Source organism: Tenebrio molitor, chromosome 6 (assembly GCF_963966145.1).
Source record: "Tenebrio molitor chromosome 6, icTenMoli1.1, whole genome shotgun sequence".
Taxonomy (NCBI): domain Eukaryota; kingdom Metazoa; phylum Arthropoda; class Insecta; order Coleoptera; family Tenebrionidae; genus Tenebrio; species Tenebrio molitor.
This window is the reverse complement of record NC_091051.1, coordinates 1741835-1768397: the sequence shown is the minus strand read 5'-3', so window position 1 is coordinate 1768397 and position 26563 is coordinate 1741835. Positions and strand designations below refer to the sequence as shown.

Here is a 26563-nt window from a genome sequence, read left to right as displayed (position 1 = left end):
CAATTTACATTGGTTACAGTGGGGGGTATTATCACATCTGCACTGGCGTCCGTCGAGCGTCGAAACGGTGTTTCATCCGCGGCAGAAAATGAAAATGGTCTGTTATTTACATATTTATTCTCATTAGAATAGATACATTCATAAATTTAAAAATTCTGTCGAATCACAAAAAAAATATATAAATAAAATGCAGTGAAATGTCAGAGTTGAATAAAAAGGATCAACAAAGTTCTCCTGCATACAGTCTTAAGATTCGAACAGCAAAATATTACTAAAAATAATTACAGCTTAATTATTAATGTAACTTAGTGAAACTAAACAAACGTAATAAAAACTAAAATAAAAATCAGTGAGGTAGAATTTGTTCATGTTCTAACCAATAAAATGCAATGAAAAAAACATGAAGGAAAACGGAATTTCACAATGACATCGTTTAAATTAGGTATATCGTAAGTATATTTACAATGCAAAAACACGGATTGGAAATTGTTTCCCGATCGTCTCTCGAAATGTGCCATATCTACCACTGTATCTCTCGATTCTAATCTCGCTAGCAATGAAAACACCAATTAGGGTAGGAATTTAAATCGATTTCTTATTATTTGTCACATAGTTTGTTACATTCATTAAGCATCATGAATCTTTCTCTTTATAATAAAATACTCTACTCGTCCACTAACACTTATAATTATAAATCCGAACAGCTCAACAAGTCGCCGTTAAAATATTCTTGTACTCGACAGTATCCTCTGTCCGTCAAGCCATCAAACAATCTCCAATAGGTACGAAGAACTTATCGGAACAACTTAGGGAAACGAGACGCCGTCGTCATTCTCACCTAGTATAAAATTACCTATCGTTATGATATAATTTTGAACAGTCTTAATTTTAGATTTTGTCTCTAAATGCATTGTAAAAGAATAGTTTATAAAAGTTATTCTTCTGGATGATAGATACAAACTATGTTAGAAACTAAAACCTATGTTACATAGTGAATTGTTCATCTCGTCGTTCAAGAGTTATGTACAACAGCGTGTGTGTGTGGGCGGCGACCGACCGCCACCGACACCGCCACCTAATCGTGTGAGACACTATGTACAATTCGCGGTCCGGTGACGGCGCTCGACCGCCACGCGCGGTAGTCCTGTCTTGTCGTATTTAACTAAATCAGTCAGTTTAATTAAATAAATAATTTATTGATGAATTTCAGTCTATCTGTCTAAATGATATGAGCAAAAATAAAAACAAATGAAACTTGCGACTGAGTCAACTTAAGTACAGTTTGATTCGGTGGAGACCTGTCCGTAACGTTTGCCAGGCCCGCGCCCCCGACAGTATATAAAATACCGTCAGTTGCGATAAAAATTAGGTAACCTTCTAATGTTTATTCTTTGGTTGGCGACGCTATTTTATATGCTACGAATGTGAAGGTGCGGGCGCGGCGAAACGCGAATGAATCCATGTGTAAAAATTTTTGAGATCAAGTTGGTTAGCGTCAATTTTCACAATACATCACATTTAAGTCGTAAAATTAACATAAAAAAAGAACACAATCAGCGTAAAAATAACAACAAAAAGCGAGAATCTTCCGTAATGGCACTCAACAAGTGAAATGAACGTTAAAAATTCCGTATAAAAAAGTCATGGCATTCACTAATTCAGTTATTCACACGTTTTGGGCAGTATAGCTGGCAGTGTTTTATTTCAATTTGAAACTCACCTGAAGTAACGTTTTAAATAAAAATCGTCGAATAAATATTTACGCTAGAATAATAAATAGAAAGATACGAGCTTGAAAGGAATGTTAAAATAATTTAAATGTAAAAATTGAACGTGGACGGGCGAGGGCGGCCAATTTTGATTAATGGCACACTCACCATCTTGTTTTCGAACCTGTGCGATGCTCCCGGAACGAATTATCACAGCGTCGAACCGCGACGGAGGGTCCGGTGTGCCGCCCCCGCCCCCGCAAATAAATCAACTAAATTACTTTGTAAATATTGCGAACACACAGATTAACTAAATTAAATAGTATAATGCTTATAATTCGTCTAGTCTATCAGAAAGTTTCTAACAACTATATAACCAGTTCAATGGCAGTGATACTAGGCTGGTTGTAAACGGTTAAAAGCTTTCCGTTCCGTCTTTCTCTACATTTACTATACAATACAAAACTTTCTGTACACAGTGAAAGACTCCACAAATATACAATCGTGCTCCCTTCGGTATCGTACAATTTGTTTACCAATCCGAGCGAACCTTTGCCATCTATCTCTCGAATGATTTCAAAGGAAATTGGGCCGATCGGCCGATTGAACACAAACACGGGTTTATTAATTAATTACAAAGGCTCACTCATCACTTTTTACAATTATATAATTTATTAACAAAAAACTTGTATCACGTTTGCTGCTTTGAGACGGGTTTGCGGCGCCGCTCCTGCTTTCTCCTCTCCGGCGGGAAGAGACGCGCGGTGAGGGCGTCCTTCGCCGACGGGTGGAGGGCGGGGATGGGGACCGACTTCACGGGAACGTACTCCTTCTCCGACACCCATTCGTCCGGAATTCTGCAATTCGACCGGTGACTACGGCCTCCGTGGGGGCGCGCGCGCGCTCGACTACTCACATTCCGACCGGGTCCCACTTGATCAGAAACTTTACTTTTCCGTCGGGTTCCACCCTCCTGGCCATCACTTGGCTGTGCACGTTGACGGCGTTGCCCGCGTCGTGTATCTGTCCCATCGTCCTGTGCTGCGTCATCGTCAGCAGCTTGTGCTGCAGGCCCTCCATGATCCCCGAATCGATAAAGTCAAACATTCGGGCTACGGAATGGCACACTTTAGTGGGGGGGTCTTGATTGGTATTCCAGTGTATAATCATCATACTTACGGATACTATACAAAAAATGAAAAAAAGACAGTTTACCTGACCAAGGCTGGCGCCTAAACCTTATTTTTTTCCCGTTTCTTTTGAACAACTTGGCAGAAGAGCTGTCCGTCGATTTCTTGGCGCTGCCGTTTTGACCGCCGTCGCTGGTGAAGTGACCGTTGACGTGGCGCTCCAGTGTCAACTGTCGACAAAAACACGGTTCGCAAAAAAATTCACAAAAAACACACTATCAGTACCTGTGAATTAAACCTCTGTCCGCAACCATCCACTATGCATCGGAAGGGCTTCGTTCCGGCGTGGGCCAGGACGTGCCGTTCCAACCACGATCTTGAGCAAGATGTGCGTCCGTGCACTTTGCAACCCAGCCACAAGCAGACGTACTGCTCTTGGGTTGCTTGGGATATCACATGTTTTATCTGAAACGTGACAAAAGTCTCAAATGTCATTCTTTTTCAGTTTTCCCGGAAGAAGTGACCTTCGAACAGGAGCTTTCTGACCTTTACATTGTGAAAAACCCAACGATTCGTTAATTGCCTCCAACAGTTTCAACTGTCAAACTAAGATTACAGGTCACATCTGACACCAACAATTCTACCCCTCGAACGAATTTAAAGGACTTTCGATTTTTAAGGTTGGCAAAAATTGACTGCAAAATGCTCTTGAAATTTTCCAAAATTATAGTGTCAAAAATATCGAGACCTCAAGATTTCCTGTATTTTTAATGCAGCGTGATTTTTTTATTTTATTACAATAATAATGGAGACAAAGCCGGCTACTTGTGAAATTTAAAAAACAGCCAGACGTATTTAAAGCATGTAAAAAACGCACAAATTTAGATCGAAGCGGCCAACCACATAGAACAAAAAGTACTAGGAGGTAACTCTGCCAACCGTACTTTTTATCAAATAAAAAAAAAAAAAAAATCATCAAAGTCGCCTGTGGATGTGTATGACGCATGAGTTTCTTGTAAAAAGTGTTGCCGATAGTGCGAAGAGTTGAGTGGCTTTGTGTTTGTGGCAGGTGAGGTATCACTGTAACAATCCCTTTATTATTTTATTAACATTTCACTTTAGATCTGCACATTTAAATTAACATTCTGTGAAATGTTTCTAACCTCAAAATTTACAATACGTAAACCTGGCCAATTCAAGTTATGAGTACGGATATTTGTGAATTAGGTATTAAATCTTTGTGTTCCGGTTTGCGCAATCAAAATGATTTTGCTAGTTTTGGTAAAGATTGCGTTTGATTAGCGATTAGAATTGTAGAATGTGAACGAGAGACGTGACCTACTTTAATTTGACAGCTAGTGCAAGTGGTTCCGGTACGTAAAATATCCAAGTTGTTATGGTGGTGGAGAGAATTGTTGACAGAACTCTTTGAGAAAATCATCTCCGGTGGGTTCTTTCAACTGTTGAAAGGTCAACAAGAACGAGATTTTTATTTCGTACCTGTAGATGTTCTAATAAGGCCCCACTGGTATCGAATTGTGCGCTGCATTCGGCCCACCTGCACAAGCCCGACTCTTGCGAGTGCGTCGTCTTCGTGTCCTTCACCTCGTCCTTCGCCTCCTGCTTCGCCGGCGGAAACCTGATTGTCTTCGGTTGGGACAAGATCGGCGACTTTTGACACTGCACCGTCGTCAGTTCGCCGACCACCACCTCCAGGTTGTCCTTGATGGAGACACCGCTGTCCGAGTCCGCCGGCGACGGCGACTTCTCCTCCGCCATCGTCGCCCCCCGCCGGTGGGGCACCTCCTCGATGACCGTCCGCCGCACCTCGTCGATCCGCATCTTGGCCGACGCCGCCTCCGCCTGGACGAGCGGCGTCGCCAGCTCCGGCTTCGGCTGCTTGGCCGTGATGACGGTCGGGTGGGCGGTTTCGACGCTGAGCGTCGCCCCGTTCAGTCTCGAAGGCAGCGCGTTCAACTTGACGATAGGCACTACCGTTGCGTTTAATTTGACACAGTTAAAGTTATTTATCGACGTGATCTTCTGCACGGGCTGGTGTATCACATTTAAGCAGGGGGTGCGGTTGATGATGGGGATGGTGCTGATCTTGTCGTTGGTGATTGTCGCGAACTGCGGCACGAAGATGCTGTTGTCGGGCGGCTTGGGGGCCTTCGTGTGCAGATAAGTCAAGTTCGGCGGGAAGCTGACGGCGGTGAGCGTGACCGTCGGGGCGAAGTTTGCCAACCCGTGCGGGTTCAGCGTGACGTTCTCGGGCAGCTTGCTCGGCGCCGGCAATATCTTCCTAGGAACTGTGACGTGGTGCTTGCGCGTCTTCGACCCCTCCGGCGTCTTCTTCGCGGGGGCCGTCCTCGGTGTCGCCGCCCGCATCCCGTTGAACTGTGTCTGCTGGTCGACCACGAACTTGCTCGGTGACGGTTTCGCCGCCTCTTTGCTCTTGATTACGTGGACCTTCACCTGCGACTTGAAGTACTCCGTGATCTTGGCCTGCTCCGGCTTCTTCGACACTCTCTTTATGTGAACGAACTTATTGTTATCGTTTGGACTAGGATTCGTGTCTGTGGGGGCCGTTTGGCCCTTGTTTGACGTTTTGTTCGACGGCGTGCTTAGGCATGGCGGTGATTGTTTGCTACATGTGTCCTCGTTGGACTTGAGTCGTTTCGAGAAGGCAGTCTTTTCCAGTTGCATGGATCTCTTGTTGATCGACGGACACTCCTCCGTCGTCCACGGCCAGGGTGGGTGGTGGGCGCTCTGGGTCGGCGGCATCTTCGTCGACGACTGCGACCCCGAATCCTCCGAGTGGCTCGACGCTGTGCTGAACGGGGAACCGGGGTCGGTGATGTCGCTGGAGGCTGTGCTGCTGCCGCTGCAATCCGTGCAGCTCAGTACCGCCACTCCACTGAAAACAAATGACGAAATCAAAACTACGAACAAGAAAAAATCGTCGTAGTGGTGGTGCTTTCTTTCGTTCGGTCGCGAGATCTCTAAAAATTTCATGATTTATCGGAGTTTTCGTCAAGAGAAAAAATCCCATCGTGAACGCTGCCAGCACGCTAGGTTCAGCTGTTTGGTCGATGAAAACGACCTCTAAAGCAGTGCTGCCACCTGTACGGCGGCAGGCAATAACTTAAGTCATTATATTCACTGCTTAAACACTCCTCTTTACTGTTACTGCAACGATGTGTCGATTTATGAGCAAGTAGTCGACGGATCTATTGTCTTTTCGATAAATCCGACGAACATGTCAAGACTCCAGAGATTGTTCGTTATTTAACAACGTTGGACGAATACTTTTTCGATAGCGGCGATAGTAGATTTATTATTAAACAGATGAGTTAATGTCACGCACGCGGCGATAACAAAGTTCGTGTAGCCATGGACTTAACCCACAATTCCTCCAGTCAAATACAAAAAAAAAATATATCATGAATTGCGCTAAAAATAGATGCGAAGAAACAATGCGTAAACATTTTTTGTGTACGAGAGAAGAGAGAAGTTTACCAGGCGTTCAAGGGAACGCCGCGATTATTTAATTTTGTTTGTAGGTGGTCCCGAATTTTACGTCGACCTTTTTTCAATCGTTCTGACGCAATATTTTTTTGAAAATTCGGTTGTAAAGGCACAAAAAAAATGTCGGAACGTGGAGAAACTCGACTTGACGGCTATCGGGGAAGACCCGCAATTTGTCGTCTTTTTTGAGAAAGACCGATTCTCAGCGAGTCTGTCGGGACTTGCAATCTATTATTAAAAATAGTTTATCGTCAGTACAACGTAGAAAAAACGACAAATCGTTAGGTTGTCGTGAGCTTCTTGTTACTTCCTTCAAATAAATTACAGGTGATTAGGTGTAATTAGTTAATGACATTATGCGTGGGGTTGGATGAAAACGTAGTGCGTGCGACAGGTAGAGGATTTTCAGATAGGGGGAAAAATAAACTAGAACTGATAAGATAAGTATTATAAGAAAAGTGCAAAAAACAAAAAAAAAAAATCACTGTAAAACGGGTTCATCACCAGTGGTGTGCCTCCAGGGTCCTGCAGAATCTTATTATGAAGTTGGCAACATGCAATTTTTACTAAACAGCACGTGTTTATTTTGATCGTGACAAAACTACTGACAACTGTCAGTGCCAAACATTTTACCAACCATTAATAGACAAAATATATAAATCACAGCCCGAATTTATTTGAAGGCACGATATTTTTTCGATGAAAATTACATTGTTGGTGAACATTTGATAGCTAAATAAGGTATTACCAACTTTTTCAGTTTTTTCCCACCATAAACCTTAACAACTTTAACTCTTGTTACTTTAAGCCCGACCCCTGATACCGGTAATAAATTCCAATTATTGTAAAATGTAAATTGGTTTCTTCTTGCTGCAAAAAGCTAAAATTAATTTTAACTATATGATAGATAACTGCGTTTTTCATTGTTGTTGAAACTGCAGAAACCTTAGCTTAGAGTACACTTCGAACACTAAATTACTGTCTACTTTATCAAAGTGGGGTTTTATAAAGTGCAGTATCAATTTATTTGAAGTCATAAAATGTCTAAAACCGTCTTAGTATCTTCGGTGTTATCAAAGTACTTAATTGAAAATGTTCAACAAGGATTCTTCCTCGAAATATGTACTTTCGCGAAGCTTTGATTTGTTTTTTTTACTTGATCTACAAAATAACCTAAATTATAAACTTCTTCTTCTCGCAAAAACTCATGTTGAATTCATAAATGTGTATTTTATACCTGGAAATACAAAACGGTTGCAGATTATTCTAGAAAAACTATCTTGGTCGTAAAGTGTTATTACCAAATAAGCGTTGAGTGCACGAGTCTCAAAATCCCATTTGGAAAGATGAATAAATTGTTTAGAAATTTTGTAGAAAAAGTGTTTCCTAGAAAATATTACCTAGGGTTCTAGAACTTACTAAGCAAATAGTCGCAGGTATACAGTCTGTCCAACGTAAATCCTCACACAATAAGTCATCTTTTCTTTGGATTATTTATGTTTATAACTCCATAAATATTGAACAGTCACTTTAGGGTAAAAGTACTGCAGCCACGTCTGCCTCCCGCAATAAAAATTTACCGAAAACTACCCCTGATGAGGTTCAAACTTGCGACAAATATGCAGCAAAACTGAATACAATTTTTAAAATTGTAGCATGAAAAGAAGGCTTTGAGCGAGTTGTTTCGAGTAAAATCTCTTGTTAAAATGCACCACTCTTACTTTTCCACGACGGCCGTAAAAATGGCGTACTCTCGCCGCCTAAAATCTAGAAAACAACGTGAAAAACTGCATCACCTGTTAACCGAATGCAGACACATAGTCGGCAACACCATTCCACACAACTCTCAAACACGAACTCCGCACGACCGCGCCATAATATTGTTATTAGAGCCGACAACAACCGCCACAATCTGAGGTTAGAACGTGGAGGACCCGATCAAACAACAACACAGCCGTCCGTCGAATTCTCCTCACCCAGACCCATTTACAACACACAATAAAATTACGGAACGCCTGCCTGCTCGGTCGTCACACATGGACGGCTCGTCTCCGATTCACTTCCACTACTGCCGGCACCACCACGGCGCGGCCGATCCGAACCGAAGAAAAGACAGTTGGGGATAGAGCGACGGTGCACGTGTCCGACGAAGACGCAACTCGAGGTGGGAACGAACGAGGCGCAGCGCAAGCGGGAGAGGCACGCCACTGGCGGCTTGGCCGTTGCCCTGTTTAAACCGGTCTCGCACCCCTACCGTCTGTCTTTCTCCCTTCGCATCTAATGTTCCGGCGGCTTCTGTGTGCACTCCATCAGCTGCGCAGGGATGGGTCGCACGGGGACCAGGAGCGGAGGAAAGGGCTCCCGCTCTGTGGTGGTGGGCACCGAAGGTTGGCGCCCTCACATTTTGACACAAAAAATTCTACAACACAACTTCGATGCTCTCATAATTTGTTGTCTTCATTTGATGAGTTGGACAACAGTCGAGAAAGAAGCGCTTTTGTACATAGGGTCGAATGGATCTGGGCGCATTTTGACAGATGTCGATCGGAATCAATTCGAGGTTAGGTTTTTGAGAGAAATCTGTGGCATGTCCGGACAGGAGAGGGTTAAACCACGAAGGTTCAGTGTTGCACCGATCTGCGGTGGAAACTGAGAAGTTGGGTTTAATTACGTCGAAGAGATAATGATCTTTGGGAAGATGAACATTTGGACAGAGGGTCGGTCGAATCTATACCAAACTGTCAGATATTTTTGACATACATATGTCAAATCGAATCGAACAGAAATGTTTTGTTATTTTGTACGAAATTTCATAATTTGAAGCTAATTCTCTTTATTTTCAAGCCCGACGGATTGTTTAGGATTAGAGAAATGTGCTACATCGAATGCAAACATGATTTCCAAGATATGAAAACTGAGCCGAAAAACAGGAAACAAGTAAAGACAACAGCCAATTTCTGAGAATTAAATGCGAAGAATATTGCTTACTAAGTAAATAAATACGTTTATGATAAAAGATAGGATGTGGAATTGTGGATGTGTGCTGAAGTGACGTACAAGTATTCCAATGTCCACATCTAGTCACCAGTGTTTTTCTTAAATGTCGTAATGGAAAATATAAAGAAAAATGTTATACTGTCTTCGGGTGGGGTCGTTTTTATAAAAAAGAATGAGGGAAATTGCTTTCCATAGGTCGTTGGGTGATTGATTCAAGACAATTTCTTTTTATACTCAAAGCCCAAAAATAGGTATTTCCCGGTTATCCTATAATTGCGTGAAAACGTTTTTCCCGCATCCCGATGTTTTTTCTTTTGACAGAAACTAGGACAAATTGCTTTGCAAGGTTGGTATTAAATGGCATATGACAGACGGAAACGTCAAGCCATTTTAAACCAAATGGGCGTTTAGTCGCATTTGTAATTGTCACATTAATTATATCGTATCTTACTCGACATGCACGAGGGAGCAAATTCGATACTGCTTTATTTGCTGATTCCCTAATTTCAGGTGACGTCAAAATACGTCCTTTCATGGGAGTCGCTCGTTTTGACAAAATTATAGCAGAAACGGAAAAATTCCAGAGAAAATTATGGACCAAGAACGAACCGACGCCACAGACGCTTTGAATTTTAATAATTTAGTAATGGGCACCGAAAGTGCTACCAACCCAATAGTAAAAAAGTTGCTAATGTTGAATTATACTTTGTTAATTTTATTTTGAGTTATTCGTTACAAAAAATGTTGTACGTTACTTTTTCGGGAAGAAATCTTCTCGCATACGTGAGGTAAATCTATTTTGTAGTTTGTGATGAGTAAGTCGTGGTCAAAAAGGGGACCGTCGAGACCTGGTTGCAATCCTTCCGACCTCCATCGGTTATATCATAACTAACCTATTACACAAGTGCGATCACGTGACGACGACATCAAACCGGAAGTGCGTGGGAGGAAGTAGTATTACCGTAACGAGGGCGTGGCCGGGTCCGCACACCGACATAAATTTAATATGATGCGAGTATGGCACAGAGGCGGCACCGGCACACGGGTCATCACTTTTTTTATTCAATTGTTCATTTACTCTCTCCTCGCCCTGTCGTCGCACACGCATCGGCATAAATCTTCGACGACCGAATAAATAAGTCACGGATTTTATTGGACGATGATGAATGGACACCTTTGATGTGGTGGCGTGTATGAATGACGCAGAAAAAACAAGAGAAAAAAATCTTGGTTGCCGACGACAACCGCGGACTAAACGCAACGATATCGCCGTAATAATCGCAATCGTTTTTGTTTTTTCAGGATGAGATTAATGTTTTTCCTGCCGGTCCGACGATGACTTCATCACCGCGAACCGGAACGGCATCGATTGGGCGAGATTGACGGATCGGAAAAGCGCCGAGTCCAAGAGGCTTCCTGGGAGCGCACCTGGTGCAAGGGCGCAGGTCTCATTTCCATTACGACGGATCCACTAACCCACAAAGTGCATCGGGCGCGTCGAAAAGGTGAACGCGCCGGGCCAAGGTCGCCGGTTCGGCAACTCTCACACGACTACCTGCGACCCGGACCCGTGGAAAAAATTTCGGGACCGGAGTCTCACCGGAGACGGCGCATCCGCTCGGACAAATCTATTTTTCTCGGGATATTGGCGACTTATGCAAATCGGCCAGATGTTTTCCGTTGCTAATTGATCGCGACCGTCGCTTGATCGATGTGGATGGAGTTTTTTGCGGCGCGTTGCGGTTTGAGGAGCCAGGCGGTTTCGGCACGTGCTGGCCCCTAATGGGCCACGTTTCCGCTGCCCACGCTCGCTCTTTCGTACCCTTCCATTTCTTTCTGCGTTGGAGGATCACGACTGGCAGAGGATGATAGCTCGCACCAAAGATGGTCTGTGTGCAGTTGTTGTAAACGAGAGAGACGATCGGAAAACGGCGGAATCGGCAAAAGTTTCTTGGACGAACGGATCGAGAACGGAAAGTGTCACGTTTTGCTTTAGTTCTTCGAGATCGGGGTGGAAAATGCCATTTGCCGCTTCAAAGAGACCTCCACGCCTCGGCGCTCTCCCTCAAAGGCCCTCGCACAAATCCCCCGACTACTCACTGTTTCCTCTTCATTCCTCCTCAAAATCGGCACCGCACGTCAACATTTCCACCCACACCAGAACACGATTGAAATTCAACAATCAAAATTGCTCATATTTATAAAGGCACCCCACCGTTGCAGCACATTAAAGAAACTTCAACAAAAAGTCCGGATCGGAGTAGCTGTGCACAGATGAGGGCTTTTTTTATTGACGACGTTTCTATTCCTGGCACAAAGCCGTGGATGCTGATTGCCTTTTCCTCCGTCAAATCACGCTCAAGCGGTGCCATCCACCGCCAATTAAAACCTTACATGACCGCCACACGCGACGCTTCCAGGGGGTAAGGTGCGACCACACGGAAGTGTGCATTTAGCACCCTTGTCGGTCGACTTCCGGCTCGCTGGCAATCTCACGCGATAATCGCCGGCCGAGGAAGTGCGACGCGCGACGGGGATGGTGTCGAGGGACGCGCCTCCGTCCCGAGTTGGAAGAGTCGCGTACGTAACTCGCGCCAAGTTGAGGCGATTGCACGTTGCGTAACATGTGTGCATCTGCGGGATAATTATCATGAGTCGGAGCTCGAAATAAACTGCGCCATGTGAGACATTATCCCTTGCCATGCGAACGCGCCATTCCGAATGAAAAAACCGCGAGCGGAATCACACACCTTCCGCAGATGATTATCGACGGCTGAAATTATCAAAGCGATTAATTTCCGAAGGTTGCGTATTTACTCGACCATCGGAAACATCTGTACTATGTACAAATTGGTCGCTTTTATCTGATAAAGCGTCAGAACGTGCTTGATTAGCACTGATAATAATAATCGTGCAGGCTCGTTCAGCTGTTTGTTTTGTGTATACGAGTATGTCCCTAATAATTGAGAAGAAAATGAATGTCACTCTTGCATCTAAATAATAACGCTTATTACAATCACGCACCTAATGTAATCGACAAATTATCTCGAATGTAGCGTCCCAGACGACTCAAGACAACGTGTCTAATCAATAGAAATTGATCGATCGTGTTTTACGAATTGCAGGTGCACGGAATGTACGACCCCTATTGGGGTATTGCAAGCAGGTACGAAGATGTCGACCGAAGAAATCGCCTAACCTATTATGGTTATGGAAAATCCTGTCAAGTGTCAATTTTATGGTGACTTCTAATTGGTAGAGTTGGTCATGATTTTAATTACTGATGGCAACAATGCGCCAAGCCTACTTCACTTTTTAGCTACCGCAAACGCGAACCGGTTGACGATGTGATTCTAGCATAAATTCGCACTCGAGTCAGATAGGTATTTATTACAGATAATTATGTAAATAGTGATTGAAGATGTGCTTTTTATCTTTCGCCAGAATTTTGTCAAAATGACAAGATAGATTCTTGCAACACCAATACGACAGTCGATCCGGGTTTTTAATTTCCAAGGGCAACGTGATGGTAAAAATGTGACGAACCTGCTTCTCTTTTTAGCTACTAAACATACAAATTTGATTTTTAAAATTGGAAAATAGATTTTCTACTTGTAAGTATATTTTGCGCGATCAATAATGATTTCAATGTTGAATTCTTGCAGCGGCAACCAAATCTCTTGGAATCTTTTGACAGCTAATGTGGCAAATTTTTGGCGCGCCTTTTAAACCACACGATAAAAATTTCCTTCTAAAATTCTACTATTTCAAGCGATCAGTAACGATTTTAGCGTTAAACGTTTTCCAGCGGCAACACGGTCTCTTGGGAATCTCGCTGACAAGGGGTTAGTGAGTCAATAAGCACTTCGGAGAGTATGACAGATGTGGGCAAGAGATGTGTTTGAATTTTTATGTTCGCGCGAAAATTCGAATTTCACGCCGCGCGTTACGTTGCGAGTGTGGCATTTGAGAAACGTTGCTGCGATGTCAATTACTCATCCAATCGAAATCGTCGAACCGTCGGTTCCGATGAAAATTCTCGTTGGGCCGTTTTCCCTGTTTGATTTTTGCGCCGCGCCCATAACATTTCTAACGTATAAATTACAGCCTCCGTTCGCACAACAAAAACGCGAGTGCATCCATAGCGCGAGAGCACCGTGGCGTGCTTCCGCAGCTATGGATGCAACGAATAACGACCTCGTAGTGCAACTTAAAATAAATATCGTAATCCTTCCTCGCGTGTCTTGTACTCCGTTCCTTCAATTACACCGCGGAATAAATTCGCCTCGGTCGTTGTTCTTGCACTTGAAATCCGATTAACGAGCGCGGTCTCGGGGAACAGAAAATACGGAAAAAATGCAGAGGGTACCATCATTGAAAGGTGTATTGATCGAGTATGCTTGCAGTTGTACACTCAGGTTGACGACGCGGGGTGTGTACACTCGCACCACCTATCCTCGGAAGCCGAACTCGGGGAAAGGGATGAAAGTTGTTGTTGTCGGCCTCGATACCTTGACCTATCTAGGGGCAGCGTCGAGGGAGGAAATCGACACTCGGGGGGCTGTTCAAGACCCAGCGAATCTACCAATCACAATGACAAACAAGGTCATTTGTGTTTTTTTTTTGTTCTTTGTATTGTGGTGTTGTTTTCTCTGTCGCATTTTTTGCCTGACTGTCCGACTCGAGTTGGGGGTGCGTTTGACCTCGCACAGTCGGATCGAGATCAGCCCGACCGTGGCAAAACACCTCATCCAAAAGCACCCGATCAATCTCGCGCCGTTTACGCTTACGCAACACATAAACAGAATAATTTTTGTGTCGATAACCGAAACGATACAGATTTAGTGATGGCATGGACGCGTTGGCACCGGTCCAAAAACAATAAACCCGATTTCCTGCCGCCTCTCTGCCGGTGCATCCGATGACGAAACGCCACGTCCTCCTCCCCCGGAGACTGCGCCCCAGTATCGACCGTGGGGGTGGAATTCTTGGCTTCGAACGTGCCTCCGGTGGGACGGCCGAAACGGCCCGAACGAACACGTGGTCGGGCGAACTTCCGTACGCACTCGCCGCCCCCGGTCCTGCGTTGACGGCCGATCGATGTCCCGCGGAAGAGGAGACCACGAGGACGACTAGCAGATGGTGGCGGCGCCGGGACACGGATCTCGCGGCGGTTGCCACGAGTTCAGTCGCCTCGACAGATAAGGTCTCGCGTGCAAGGGTCGTTGCAGCTCTATTAATGCAAAAATGCAACAGATAGGAAAGATTTATCGTGTTTGTAGCGCATTATTCTTAATCAACGAGCACGATAAAAATACACCTTAAATCGTCCGTGCAGTTTTCTCGGGGAATTCGTCGGCACCAGGGAGATTCGGTCCGAGCATTTTGCAAGCGCGATATTTTTCTCTACGGTGCATATTTTGTTTTTTCGTTCACGCACCGCTGCGCCATTATCCGATTGCACCATCAGCTTCGTGTTTGCTTTTTATGCAGTGTGGCGTCTTTCTCGACCAGTTCCGATTACCAATCGCCAAAGACTAAACAAATCCGACGCGAAATCTTCGCTGGCGAGGTGTCTGATGATAACATCGGTGGGTTTTTTTTCCTGGAGATTTTCTGCGGCCAGTTCCGATGCAGAAGTTCATTTTCCGCTTTACCTGACCATAAAATTGAATCCAAAAACGGCAACAGTACGTCAGGAGAACGGTCCTGAACGTACGAATCTGTTGAAATTCGTAACTTTACGTCGTTTATTCTTGGAGGATCTCGAGAACAGCTGTTGCATATTATTAAACTCACTTCATCTGGTTTTTTCCTCCTGTTTGTTTCGATCTTGTGCAACTGTTACTCGAGCGATCGTGCGGCATTGTTAGTCAAGGATATTTATTGCGTTGATCGGGCAGGCGCACGGAAATGCAGTGTGTGCAACGGTCGAAGGCCGCGCTGCACCGAGAAATGGCAGAAAAGCCGAGAAAAACAGAGCGATCGCTCGAAAAACCCAACCGTTGTTGAATTCTCTGGATCAGCTGGACATCTGCCTCGTCAAACAAAAACCGCCCATATCTCCTTCGATTAATAAAGCCATGCGGGAACGCCGCCATCATGCAAGATGTACCACCTGTTGAATGGCACACTTACAGAAAAATACTGCGGCGTACCGATATTTATCGCCTCCGTATCCCACAAATCACTCTCTCGTCGCCGTTTCCTGCGAAATTCCGAAAACACCGCGAAAAAAGCGTAAACAAGCGCGCGAGTGACGTACGCGACCTTGACAATTTCTCTGGCGCGCGAAAATTTTTTCACTGTCAATGCCGCCAACTTTCGTCGGCGGATTTTTGCGCGGGCCGACGGACGCAATTCACCCGTGCGAAAAATTTTGAGGACCGCACGGATCACCGCTACCAACACAAAAATGTGCAGTTGAGCAGGTCAGTGCTTGTGAGACGAATACAAATGTCAAATAGCCGATGCGGTTATTATGTTTAATTGCATTTTGCCAACATTTAGCAGTCCGAGCGAGCACTTAATTCATAAGTGAAAGTTTTGTTCGTTTTTTTGTTGACATCATTTTTGCCATTCCAGCGACCCTCAAAATGTCGAGAAATAGAAAAGTCGGCGGCAGCGATAGTTTTGGTACTTAACCCACTTCCTAGGCTGAGTAACGAGGAAGTAGTCGCCGGTGTGCACCAATCCGTGACAACCCTAAACAGGTGCAACCCTGTACGTTTTTCATTTACTTGTTCTTCCAACAATTAAAATAAATTGAATTGGATTCTTTTCTAGTGAAGTGGACTGGAGTCTTGCGTTTTACAGTCGAAACAAATGTAGCAGCTTAGGTACACCTGTCGTCCTGACCAGGAACCTCAATACACACCCAATTAACCAAACAAACAAGGAAAATAATTAAGAGTGTCCACCCATTAATTCGATATCGAGTCGATAAATTACAGAAAAGATCGCATCTTCTCGATCGGAAACACGTATTAAATTCGGATGTGGAGAGTGATGGGGCCCCGTCCGGCCACGAGGTTTCCCCGATTTGTTACCTGGAAGCGAAACGATTAGCGATTCACCTGTCTAATCGCGCCTCGCAATAATTATGCAAAAAAACGTCTCGATAGTTGAAATTTACAACCGTCGCATAGATTAAAGCGACATCACGGAACGATAAATAATTACACATTTATTCAATTACCGGCGTGGAGGTACCACCATGCGGTCGCGTTTTCGCCGCGTCTTGCCTTATCGACGGCCGGAGGAAAGCGCACAGACGCCGCCACGACCGACCGATCTAATTAGGAAGGCAATTAGTCGCAGCTTCCGGACACGGCGCGCACGGAAAAAGGCGGAGAAAATGCAAATTGCAACGTGACGCCGCCGCCCGTCATATCTTCGTTCCCACGAACGGATTTTCGCACGGAAAAACGCCAAGTAAAAGAAAAACGAACCAGTACCTGCACCACCACTCGTTCTGCAAAAACACACGTGCACCGGAGACTCGACAAAGAACCGACCGATGGCGGCTACACCGGCGTACTATTAGAATTCGCGGTAGTTAGTCAGCCACACGATGAGTAGCGTAGGAACTGTTACAGATGAGTATTTCCACAAAAATCCCAGGTGGTCGGGATTGAGTCAAAGAGGAAACTGCGGTCGAGGATAAAAATAATTACGGGAGGAAAAGGATGTTTTACTTTGTAATTGCCGGACATATTTGTGTGGCGAAAATGTTACTCGCGGATATGCGTGTTTTTTTTGCATATGGGAAAGAAAGACAGGAGGTGGAGCGTTGGTTGAGGGAAAACAGGTGCGGGTCGAGGCTCCAAACACCGAGAATAGGTGTGGAAGGTGCGCCGAGAGAAGCAAAGTTAATAAATTGTAATAGACTCTCCACCACGTAGATAATCGTTTTTGTTTTAGGTAGATGTAATAGAAAACAAATACGTAATTGCAAAAGGTTTCTTAACTACTTCTTTTTCAGTTGCGATAAAATATGTGTAATGTGTTTTATTTGTAGAGATTGGTTTGGCAAATGAAATAATCATTGTCAAGGTAAAAAGATATACTTACTTAATCTACGTATAGATCTCTAAACTGGCTGTTGTTGGCAAATATTGGCTTATTAATGATTCATCTCACAGTGAGATAGAGATATATTTTCTCCTCTTTGACAGTCACAAATGTTTTTACTAAATTTGAATGAATCTTGAACTTTGATTGGAGGAAATCTCGAACCACCGTCGCACTTCTCACAAATGAGATAGACACCAGAACCTTCCACAATCGTGTTTCTCTCGTCTTCGGCTCGTCAAGAATATTTTTTAAATCCTCATCTCACTAGTGAGATAAAGACGTGAGTCTTTCATTATATTCTCCTAAGACATTCATGTCTTAGAAAGTCGTAAATATTTCCACATTTCTCACTATTGAGATAGATTTTTCGAAAGTGTTTTCAGCTCACAGAAATACATGTTCCCAATACTTCTGGAATCTTTTTTATTGTGCTTTTTAATTTTTTATTAATAACGAAATAACCTGTCACATTTCAAACGGTAATTCTTGTAATATTAGGATGGTAGATCTGGACAAAAGGTTACAATTCTTGAAAAATGCTTCAATCCTGTGTCACAAATACCTCATAGATTTTTTTTCGCATCATAACACAATTTTTGAAGCAGTCGCGGCTATGATCTAGCCCTCCCCCCCTCAATATTTTCACTCTCTACAATAACGCCTTTTATGTGAGCCGTAAACTTTTAATGGGCACTGATAAGACCTCTCAAGCCATTCTAAGTTAAACGAATCTTGACAAATTAATCTGATACGGAATCGGCAATAAATTAAAATAATATATTGCAGAATAAAAGAATCTTCATATTCACCACGACTGAGATAAATCTATGTAAATGACGAATAGTGTGTTCTTCAACGATGTGAAACTACAAGACCTTGAAGTTGACTTACGCAGACTTTAGACTCGCTTCCCATAATTCCTGCAATTTCTTCTTTCTTATCAGCACTTGGTTTTATAACACCATAACAGATGAATTATTTATCTGAAATTGCTCTCGTAAATATTATTAAAAATACTCAACAAAGATTCTTCAAATATATACTTTAAGGTGGATCTATGACTACACATTCCGAGATAAGATGTTACACAGCGATATTTTATTTATTTTTTTATTTTATCCAAGGCGATCAAAAAAACATTTAATCAGATCTGACGTCTAGTTCCCGAGTGACAAGTCAATAAAATTAGAACTTTGAATACGCGATTAATGGAGAAACTCACTGAGATTCGCTAAACCTCAAGTTTTTACAAAATTCGGCCACAACAATAATTTTAAAAGGTGAAAATTATGTAAATCAAGACAAATTCTCATCGTTGCCCCATTCTGTCAGCTGTCAACAGCCTGAATTGGCAACGTTGCGTTCATAGACACCCGGAAATGTTTCAAACAATTCCATCCCCATAATTTTTAATATTAATGCTTTTCTATTTTTAATTTTTCTTATATAATACATTTAGGTTTTTTGGGTCGATTTAATCATTTTGACTTTTTACGATGTGACAACAGCTGATTACTGACGTCATGCAGCGTTGCCATACCTATTTCAAGTAGACATCAACTATGGTCAAATCATTTATTATAATTTGTAATTTTCAGCGACTCAAATACTTGAAAATCCTATCGCGAACGCATTTTGTGACCTAAAATTACAACGTAAGAGTTCGTTACTATCCATTAGATAAAAAATACGGTTGACAGACTCGGCTTTTAGTACTTTTTGCTTTATATGGTTGGCAGCTTTGATCTAAATTTGACAGTGACAGGCAAAGGTTTTTTAGATATTTTTGTTGTAGAAATGGTGTTGAATCTGGCAAGAACGAAGACTATCGTTTTTGGTGAGAAATTGGTTCGGTGGATGGAAGTCAGTCGTCTGCAAAACACGCCCAAATTGCGGTGGTGCGACGGTAACATGTAAATAAATTTGACAAACTGTACGTCTGCCCTGCTTTCGCAAAATTACAGTATTCCGTCTCCCCGTCCAGTCATTAACTATATCCTTTGTACATAATATATATTACCGGTGGCGACGGTGGTCTCCTTGGAGTCCGCGACGTAAAAGCGGTTTCAAACAGCTGCACAGGCCAGCCGGCTCTACTTTTTTTTTATAGAGGAACCCTCCAAGATTTTTGAAAGCCACACACACGTCAGCTGTTGCCTGTTTGTTGTGATACCTGTGGCCGCTCCCGTCGGGCACCTCTCGGGGGCGAAGAGCTGGTTGGCGGCGGCGTCACCGCCGTCCGGTGCATTCTGCACCATTACGAAACGACGATATTGAAACAATGCAACGGAAAGTACGAGCCATAATAATAGGTGAAGGTCAAATGTAAAAGCACAAGCTGTTTTGCAATGAATGCAATTCGCTATCAATACAACAGAACTAATGCAACACACGATGTCGAGAAACCGCCGCCGGCGGAATTACCAGTTTGTGGGAAATATCGTGATCGTAAAACGCGACGATGCGAAATTGTCGGTTCGGAGGAAAAATGGGAACGGCTATTTTCAGGTGCGTTGTTCTTGGGGGAAAAGTGTGGATGCAGCGCTAAAAATACAAATTTTATCGGTGGCGAAGTGTCTAATGCAACACGCTACGAGGCAAACAAACAGATTCGACAAATTGGTGATGCTGCGGTCCTTGATCCACATTTCGAATAATGCTCTAAAAATAACACGGATGGATGGGTGGAAAACGGCGTAGAAAACACTGTTCTAGAACGAAAATTAACTAATCGCCAGGATGGGTCTGTGAATTTTAGTCAGATCGGACCGGAAAAACACAAGGTCATCGCAGTTGGTAGAACGGCCGGAAAAGACAAGAATTCATCCACCTGAACCGGTGGGTGAGTTCAGCTGACTCGAAGAGTCACCAGGGAAGTTTCGTGAGTAAAAATTAACGCTTCAGCGTTTGTTTGAAGAATCAAACGTCAAGTTCGACGAATCTTCAGCAGCTTAATTGGTTGGTCAGGTTTTTTTTTGCAGAAATGACAACTGCTAAAGTTAAACGTGGAAAATATCTTTAAGAAAATAATGTTCCTAACCTCAAAATTACCAACACTCATGAAACCTTGCGAATCAAGTTGAGACGTAAGTTTACGAATATAAATTGTAGCAAAGGTAAAAGAATAATATTTTTCTATTTTTAATTCAACAGTAAACTGACTTGAAGTGACAGAAGTTCTTCCATGAGGGAATTCTCTTCCGAAATATGAGGGAAAAGGAGTTTATAGGTTATTGCAAGAAATGTGGCAAACCTTTTTATTTTACAGCGAAAACGACTAAATGATGAATTTTGGTAAAACTGTGACAGATAATTGCTCAAAATGAGACAGCGGAATTACCGTCACAGTTCTCACAAGTAAGATACGAGTCTTGAATCTTTCTCAGTCGCGTTTCTCATGTCGGAAAACATATTTGAGCGTACGAATCATATTCGGGGGATTAATTATTGAAAATATCGAAAATCTGGGAGTGTGAGATTTGAAATAATTTGAACGGAGTAAGAAATTGTGAAAAAAAATGTATTCGACCTGGTTTCCACCTTTTTGTAAAAGGATTTTTTGTGTCAACTACTCTCATTAAAAATCAACTGACATAGTTACAATGTAGTGTAATTACAACGTTGTCTTTGAAACTAGTATTTTGTAGGAGTCGTTGGTGAGGAGCGTTTTTCAGTAAACGGTCCGAGAAAGAAGCCATTTTCGCATTCCCCACAACATGTAATTATGAAAATGAATCCCTGTAAGCTCTTAACCGTCGAGAGCCATTAAACTCGAAAGAAATATCCAGCCAACATTACGTGCACCTCTCCTACTTAGTATTTGTCAAAATATATACCGGAAGTCTCACGTTCCTTGCCCAACCGACTTTGCACTTTCCCATTAAATTTCGTCGTTTGTTCGTGTCCGTTTTAGGCCCCCCGACAATCTCCCTTCCGGTGCGAATCCAGCCAGACCCTCCACGTCCGCGACTCGACGTCCGCGACGCCTCTTCCATTCGAACACGTTCCCGCGTTTTTGCACTTCCGGCGAGCACAAAATGGCGTCGAACTCGCTCGACTAGCTGCAAATTATTCAATTAAAAAAGCTCCTCTATCTGGTGCGAACGACCGTGGACTCCCGTCATGGTTCACTTGCTGACGCCCCATTTAGTCGAAGATATCGGCCTCAAGATTCGTACGAAAAATGGCCGCCCAACCTGTAATCATCGTGCTGGCGTGTACTCGGAGAAATTTGGAGGTTTGCGGAAGACACGACTGTTCCAACACATGTGGACTTCCTTTGTGCGTGCGAACACGCAATCCGGTTCGTGGTGAGGGCCCGGAGGATCTTCGCAGTCCGTTGATCCGACCATTCGGAAAAAGTGTAGTCGCGAGATGATCCAGTCAACCGCTACCGGGGGCTCATGCTCTGCACGTTCGAAATAGTTTCTCTGATTTAAAGAGTTGTCGATCGTTTCATTCAACAAGAGACCGATGCGCTCTTGCAGTGAACGAGTGCTAGACCGCAACAGCTGTACTCGAGCGAAAATTATTTTTAAAAAACGATGCACAATTTTAGCACATGAATAAGTAAAAAATATCGCGACCAGACTGGTCTAATATTTTACGAATACATTTTTTGCGCGTGGAGCGGTCAAGGTCGTACAAGAATTATTTTTATCGGCGTGTTCGGGCACGCCAGAGATGTTTTTTCTTTTGTTTGATTCTCAAAAACGCTAATTTCCATATCGACGGGAGCGCCGCAAGGCTCCACTTTCGGACCTGTCCCATTTTACATCAAATTCCCCGGGGAAAAACTTGTTGTAAATGCGAAGAAGAAACTGTACAAGACATTTTACGTCTTCTGGTTGATGGGTTTTAGTGTTGTGTTGAAAACTTGCTACTACCTAGGTCTAGCTTTATGTCGCTGAGAACTCGTCCTATTATTTCTGCTATAAAATTCTTGTTTACGTAACGGTATTAATTGTCCATCGCTTACTTTCTGCAGCCCAGTCATAACTCACTCGCTCACTCGTGTCTAAATTTTGCGAAAGAAAATTTATTGGTCCTGAGGAGTTGGAAATTGGGTGATTTTTGTTGTCGGCGTTATTTATTGTTGTTGCAGGTTGTAGTTCGCGAATGGGTCACGTGTGCGCGTCGACGGGATCGTCTCCGCGGCCGCATTCCCCATCGTGGGTCTTTTAAATGGACGACCGACGACAACGAACTCGGCGAGCTAGACAAAGGACGTTCGGCTACGTCCGCCCAACCTGTTTCGAACCGTTCACTGGCGTTCGTATCGGACATCAGCAGAGGTCGTCCTTGTTGCATGTACGGAAACGAGCGCGACGAACGATGCACACATCAGCTGTTTCGCGTTCCTCGACATCCAAAGAAAAACGACCAACAGGACCGAGTCCGGTTCGTGCACAAGCCGACGGACGGATGGATGCACTGACCGCATAATGCAACTCGAACGCGCCGACGGACCCGGCCCTCGAACTCGGAGGCACCTTGTCCGAGATGGGGAAAACGCCGGGGCGGTCTCGCCGTCTATCTCCCAGAAAAACACCCCCATCGGGGCTCCGGGGAAGCACCTCCAAAGTGAAAGATGGAATTCGCGAAAGGGAGAAGATGTTGCAAAACGGAATAGCTGAAGGAAGTTACGAGATGGAGAGCGAGCAGGAGAAAGTGAAAAAGAAACATTTCTAAAGCTGCAGAACGATTGAATATGGATAAATATGAAAATGTCCAGAGTTGAAGAAGGAGGAGGAATGGTTTTTAGATAAATATAAAGAAATATTTACGGACAAAATGGAGCGGTCGGAAACGAGTACTTATCTTTGCCACCGAGTGACCGACTATAATGAGTGAACTTTTGTCGGTAGCGTCCCCGAGTATAGACCTGGCTCAGATTAAATCAACTTGTACTTTTCGTTAATTAGCGCCATAAAATTCACACACTAGCCTCCTCTAACGTTTCGTAATCCCTTCGGAATTTGTAGTAAAAAATAACGTCCGCGTTAACGGCGGCAGTAAGACCTCCAACCGTTTCGATATTTGCCATGAAAAAACAAAACCTCGAACACCATCAAATGGGAAGAGGCGTCGTGTGTTTGCACTTCGTTATCTGTAAATCTCGGCCTCCGAGTAGTTCCCTGAGTCGATCGATGCTCGACATAAAATTTAATTATTATCATTAGAAACTCAAATATTTACTTTAATTTGATCGGATCCGATTTACACGCAACAGAAACGGAGTCGTCGCCATCAAAACATCACATTTGAGAAAACGAACGACACCAGAAAAATATTTCTTCCAATCTGGTCGGCGATGCAGCTATTGCTTCTCACGCGAGTCGGTCTGTTAAACGGATCCAATCGATTTCCATCGGTTAAAAAATGCCGTGCATGAGCGCCACGAAATGACTGGTCTACAGCACGAGGGCGGTACAGAATGGGGTTGATGATGAAATCCGCCATTGTTGTCTCCCCTAAGTGTTACGGGAAGAATACACCCCCTAACCCACTTTGAAACATCGATCGGCTGCATCAGCCATACGTGGTGGAACAGTTGACGTCACCGAAATCCGAAAAGTACACGTCCGTGCGACCGATTCGAAAGTCGACATGTGGAAACCCGACTTATCTTATCTCTGATAAGTCCGTTGAGTGACGTCCATCGACGTTCACATGGATTCAGCTAGGGAAGTCGCGCTTACGAAATCCATCGACAATATAATGTACACGTTACGCGGCCGCATTCTTGCCACTTTATGTGTTTGCTCGGTCCGTTTACGGCCGAGAAAATGGCCGATCGCGAAGAAAACTGAAAGAGAGCCACGTGGAGGCAAAAATGGGGCGGCGATCGATCCGCACCGGATTTTCTCTCCTCCCTCGTGAATATTTAAAATATGTAATGACGTGGCACGAATCTAGCGGGGCCGCATCGAGTCATCTCCGGCCAGTTGTCGCCCCCGACCGTGACATTTTTCCAAACGGGACCGCGACAACCTCGCCGCACGTTCCTTCCTTTTCCGGGACTTCCACCGGGACCGCCGCCTCGATCTCGATTTTAATTACGCCCTATTGTTCGCAGGAAAACAAAGATGAAGCGGCGTCTTGAAGAAGTTGCTTTGTCGGCTCCAGGAAGGGAACGTGCCGATACGCAGATGTTCGGATCACAGCTTTCGCTGGAATATAGTTATCGGCCGAGAAGAAGTCGAGATCTATTTGTAGGTGAGCGACGGAATCATCGCGTGTGCTCTGAAACGCGAACATGACCAAAACAAATCGTGGGCGGCGGTGCAGTGGGAACGGTGCCAACGCTCACGGTCGCCAACTGCAAATGTGTGTAACTTGGTAGTCGGACGGGGCACAGAAACGAGTTTCTATCATATGAAACCCCGAGCGGTAAAAAAAGGGTGCGCGGGCCCAGGTAGACGAAGAAATAACAATAAAACCGGCCAATTTTTCCGATCTGTACTAGTCCCCTGACATTTCTACAGATTTCTACAATTTGACAGTCCGAAGTCAACTTCCGACATCAATCGACCCAGACTATACTATCACTAACGATGCGAATTCTACATCGAGCAGATTTCACCCAAGATTAAAAAAAGATACAGCAAACGGTCGCTGAATTCGACATCTGTATTCGTTATTATCGCTGGCGTTGACTCGCTTCAGGGATTTTGTTTTTTTCAGGTTCAATCTGCTAATTAGATTGGTACCAACGTGTTGCGCCATTTTGTTTGAATTTGTTTTGTACGAAACGCCACGAACCCAATAATTTATGCAAATTCGATCGGTACAGGCTACCAGTTTGTTTTTATCGCAAAAAACTACCGCGTTACCGTTTCCCGATTTTCCAAATAAAATAACGCTTGATGAGGTAAACACGACTGAAAAAAAGTGAGGTTACGTCGAGTTTTTAATTTGTGTTAATTTTCAGCTTGCCGGAGCCGACAACGTTTTCAATTTAGTTTTTCTTGGTTCTTTCATTACCCCGAATAGGTAACAGCCTTTTTTGCCCCAATTCCAACCCGCCACGTTATGCTGTCGGACGCAAAAACTCGCTCCACTTGTCGCCGCTCGAGTAAACGACACAATTACGTATGTCACAATTGTCGTGGGGGAGTCACGGAAGCAGGGGCTCTAATCAGTCCAATTTACATAATTCGTGAATATTTCAGGCGGCAAAAATAATCCGCGCATCGTCTCCGGACGGAATCTCAACAAAACCGGCGGAAAAAAAACGATCCGCTCGAAATTCCGACCGGTTTGACCCCGTCCGACAAGGGAAGAACGAATATGTATTCTACGTCTGGTGGTCAACGGCACCGTTGCGCCGCTGTTTCGAGCCCCCGCATCTAGCAGGAGGCGGCAACCCTTTCGATTTGCATGCGGGGTGGAGACCCCCCGATCTGTAAGGGTACATCGACAGGGCAATAACAAATGAATCATCATCTCACGATAAACGGATCAAGTAACGCACGGACGAGAGGAGAGTCGCCCTTTCGGTCGGCACGAGGCGAATTAATTAAAAAGACGGAGCGGGGTCGATGGTGAGTACGGAAAAAACGCAAAAAATACTGTTGACGTTTTCACAACTTGGACTGGTGCGTGGAGCATTTGCAGAAAGGGCAACCACGATCTTGACGGTCCACACGAGCACGTGTCAGGTTTTTTATTGGGCGATTATGCAGATAAGATCGGGCAGTTGTCCACGTATTAATAAAAAATCTAATTTACATTAGATCCGTAATGACGTTTAAGGTTATGTCAGTCACAGATGTGTTGGACAGGTCCGGACTGTCAATTTTCGGTTTCTCTAAAATATCTCTCAAAAAAAAACAATAAAAACCATTTAATTCGTGCGATTGGTGACGTATCTCGATGACCCTGAATCGACTCAACACTTTTGGTTTCTCCAAGAATAGGATTTTGTTTTTTCCATAATAATAATTATTCCACGAAAACTACAGTTTTCCTTGGCACGAACTGTTCCGATTACAAAAAAAAAGACGATTGTTTCCGCCAAAACCGGAAGCAAATCTTTTTTCAAAATTACGCGACAATTCTTCACCTTCAGGAACGAGAGACGGTGCGAATCATCTTCAAATCATCCAGTGTATAGGTGCG

At 43.9% G+C, this 26563-nt stretch overlaps 1 protein-coding gene and 1 long non-coding RNA gene across 4 annotated transcripts in view; one reads left to right on the top strand and one right to left on the bottom strand.

The window, feature by feature from the left end:
• Nucleotides 1-100: 100 nt before the first annotated feature.
• The window catches only part of jing (AE binding protein 2 jing), a 28446-nt gene continuing 1983 nt past the window's right edge, over nucleotides 101-26563 (bottom strand). The window contains exons 1-6 of one of the 3 annotated variants that reach the window (XM_069051113.1): nucleotides 11465-11590; nucleotides 4340-5756; nucleotides 3125-3304; nucleotides 2925-3069; nucleotides 2626-2821; nucleotides 101-2566 (exon numbers count right to left, since the gene is read on the bottom strand). In XM_069051113.1, the coding sequence (XP_068907214.1) occupies nucleotides 2401-2566; nucleotides 2626-2821; nucleotides 2925-3069; nucleotides 3125-3304; nucleotides 4340-5756; nucleotides 11465-11478 (2118 nt within the window). In that variant the 5' untranslated portion in view covers nucleotides 11479-11590 and the 3' untranslated portion in view covers nucleotides 101-2400. Of the gene's footprint in view, nucleotides 2567-2625; nucleotides 2822-2924; nucleotides 3070-3124; nucleotides 3305-4339; nucleotides 5757-8163; nucleotides 8601-11464; nucleotides 11591-26563 lie in introns of those variants that run through there. The other 2 variants (XM_069051112.1, XM_069051111.1) reach the window with 2 other exon arrangements.
• LOC138133268 (uncharacterized) lies at nucleotides 3816-26243 on the top strand. The gene is made up of 5 exons (XR_011160303.1): nucleotides 3816-3908; nucleotides 19236-19353; nucleotides 24519-25313; nucleotides 25374-25534; nucleotides 25615-26243. It is a non-coding gene; the product is annotated as an uncharacterized lncRNA (long non-coding RNA).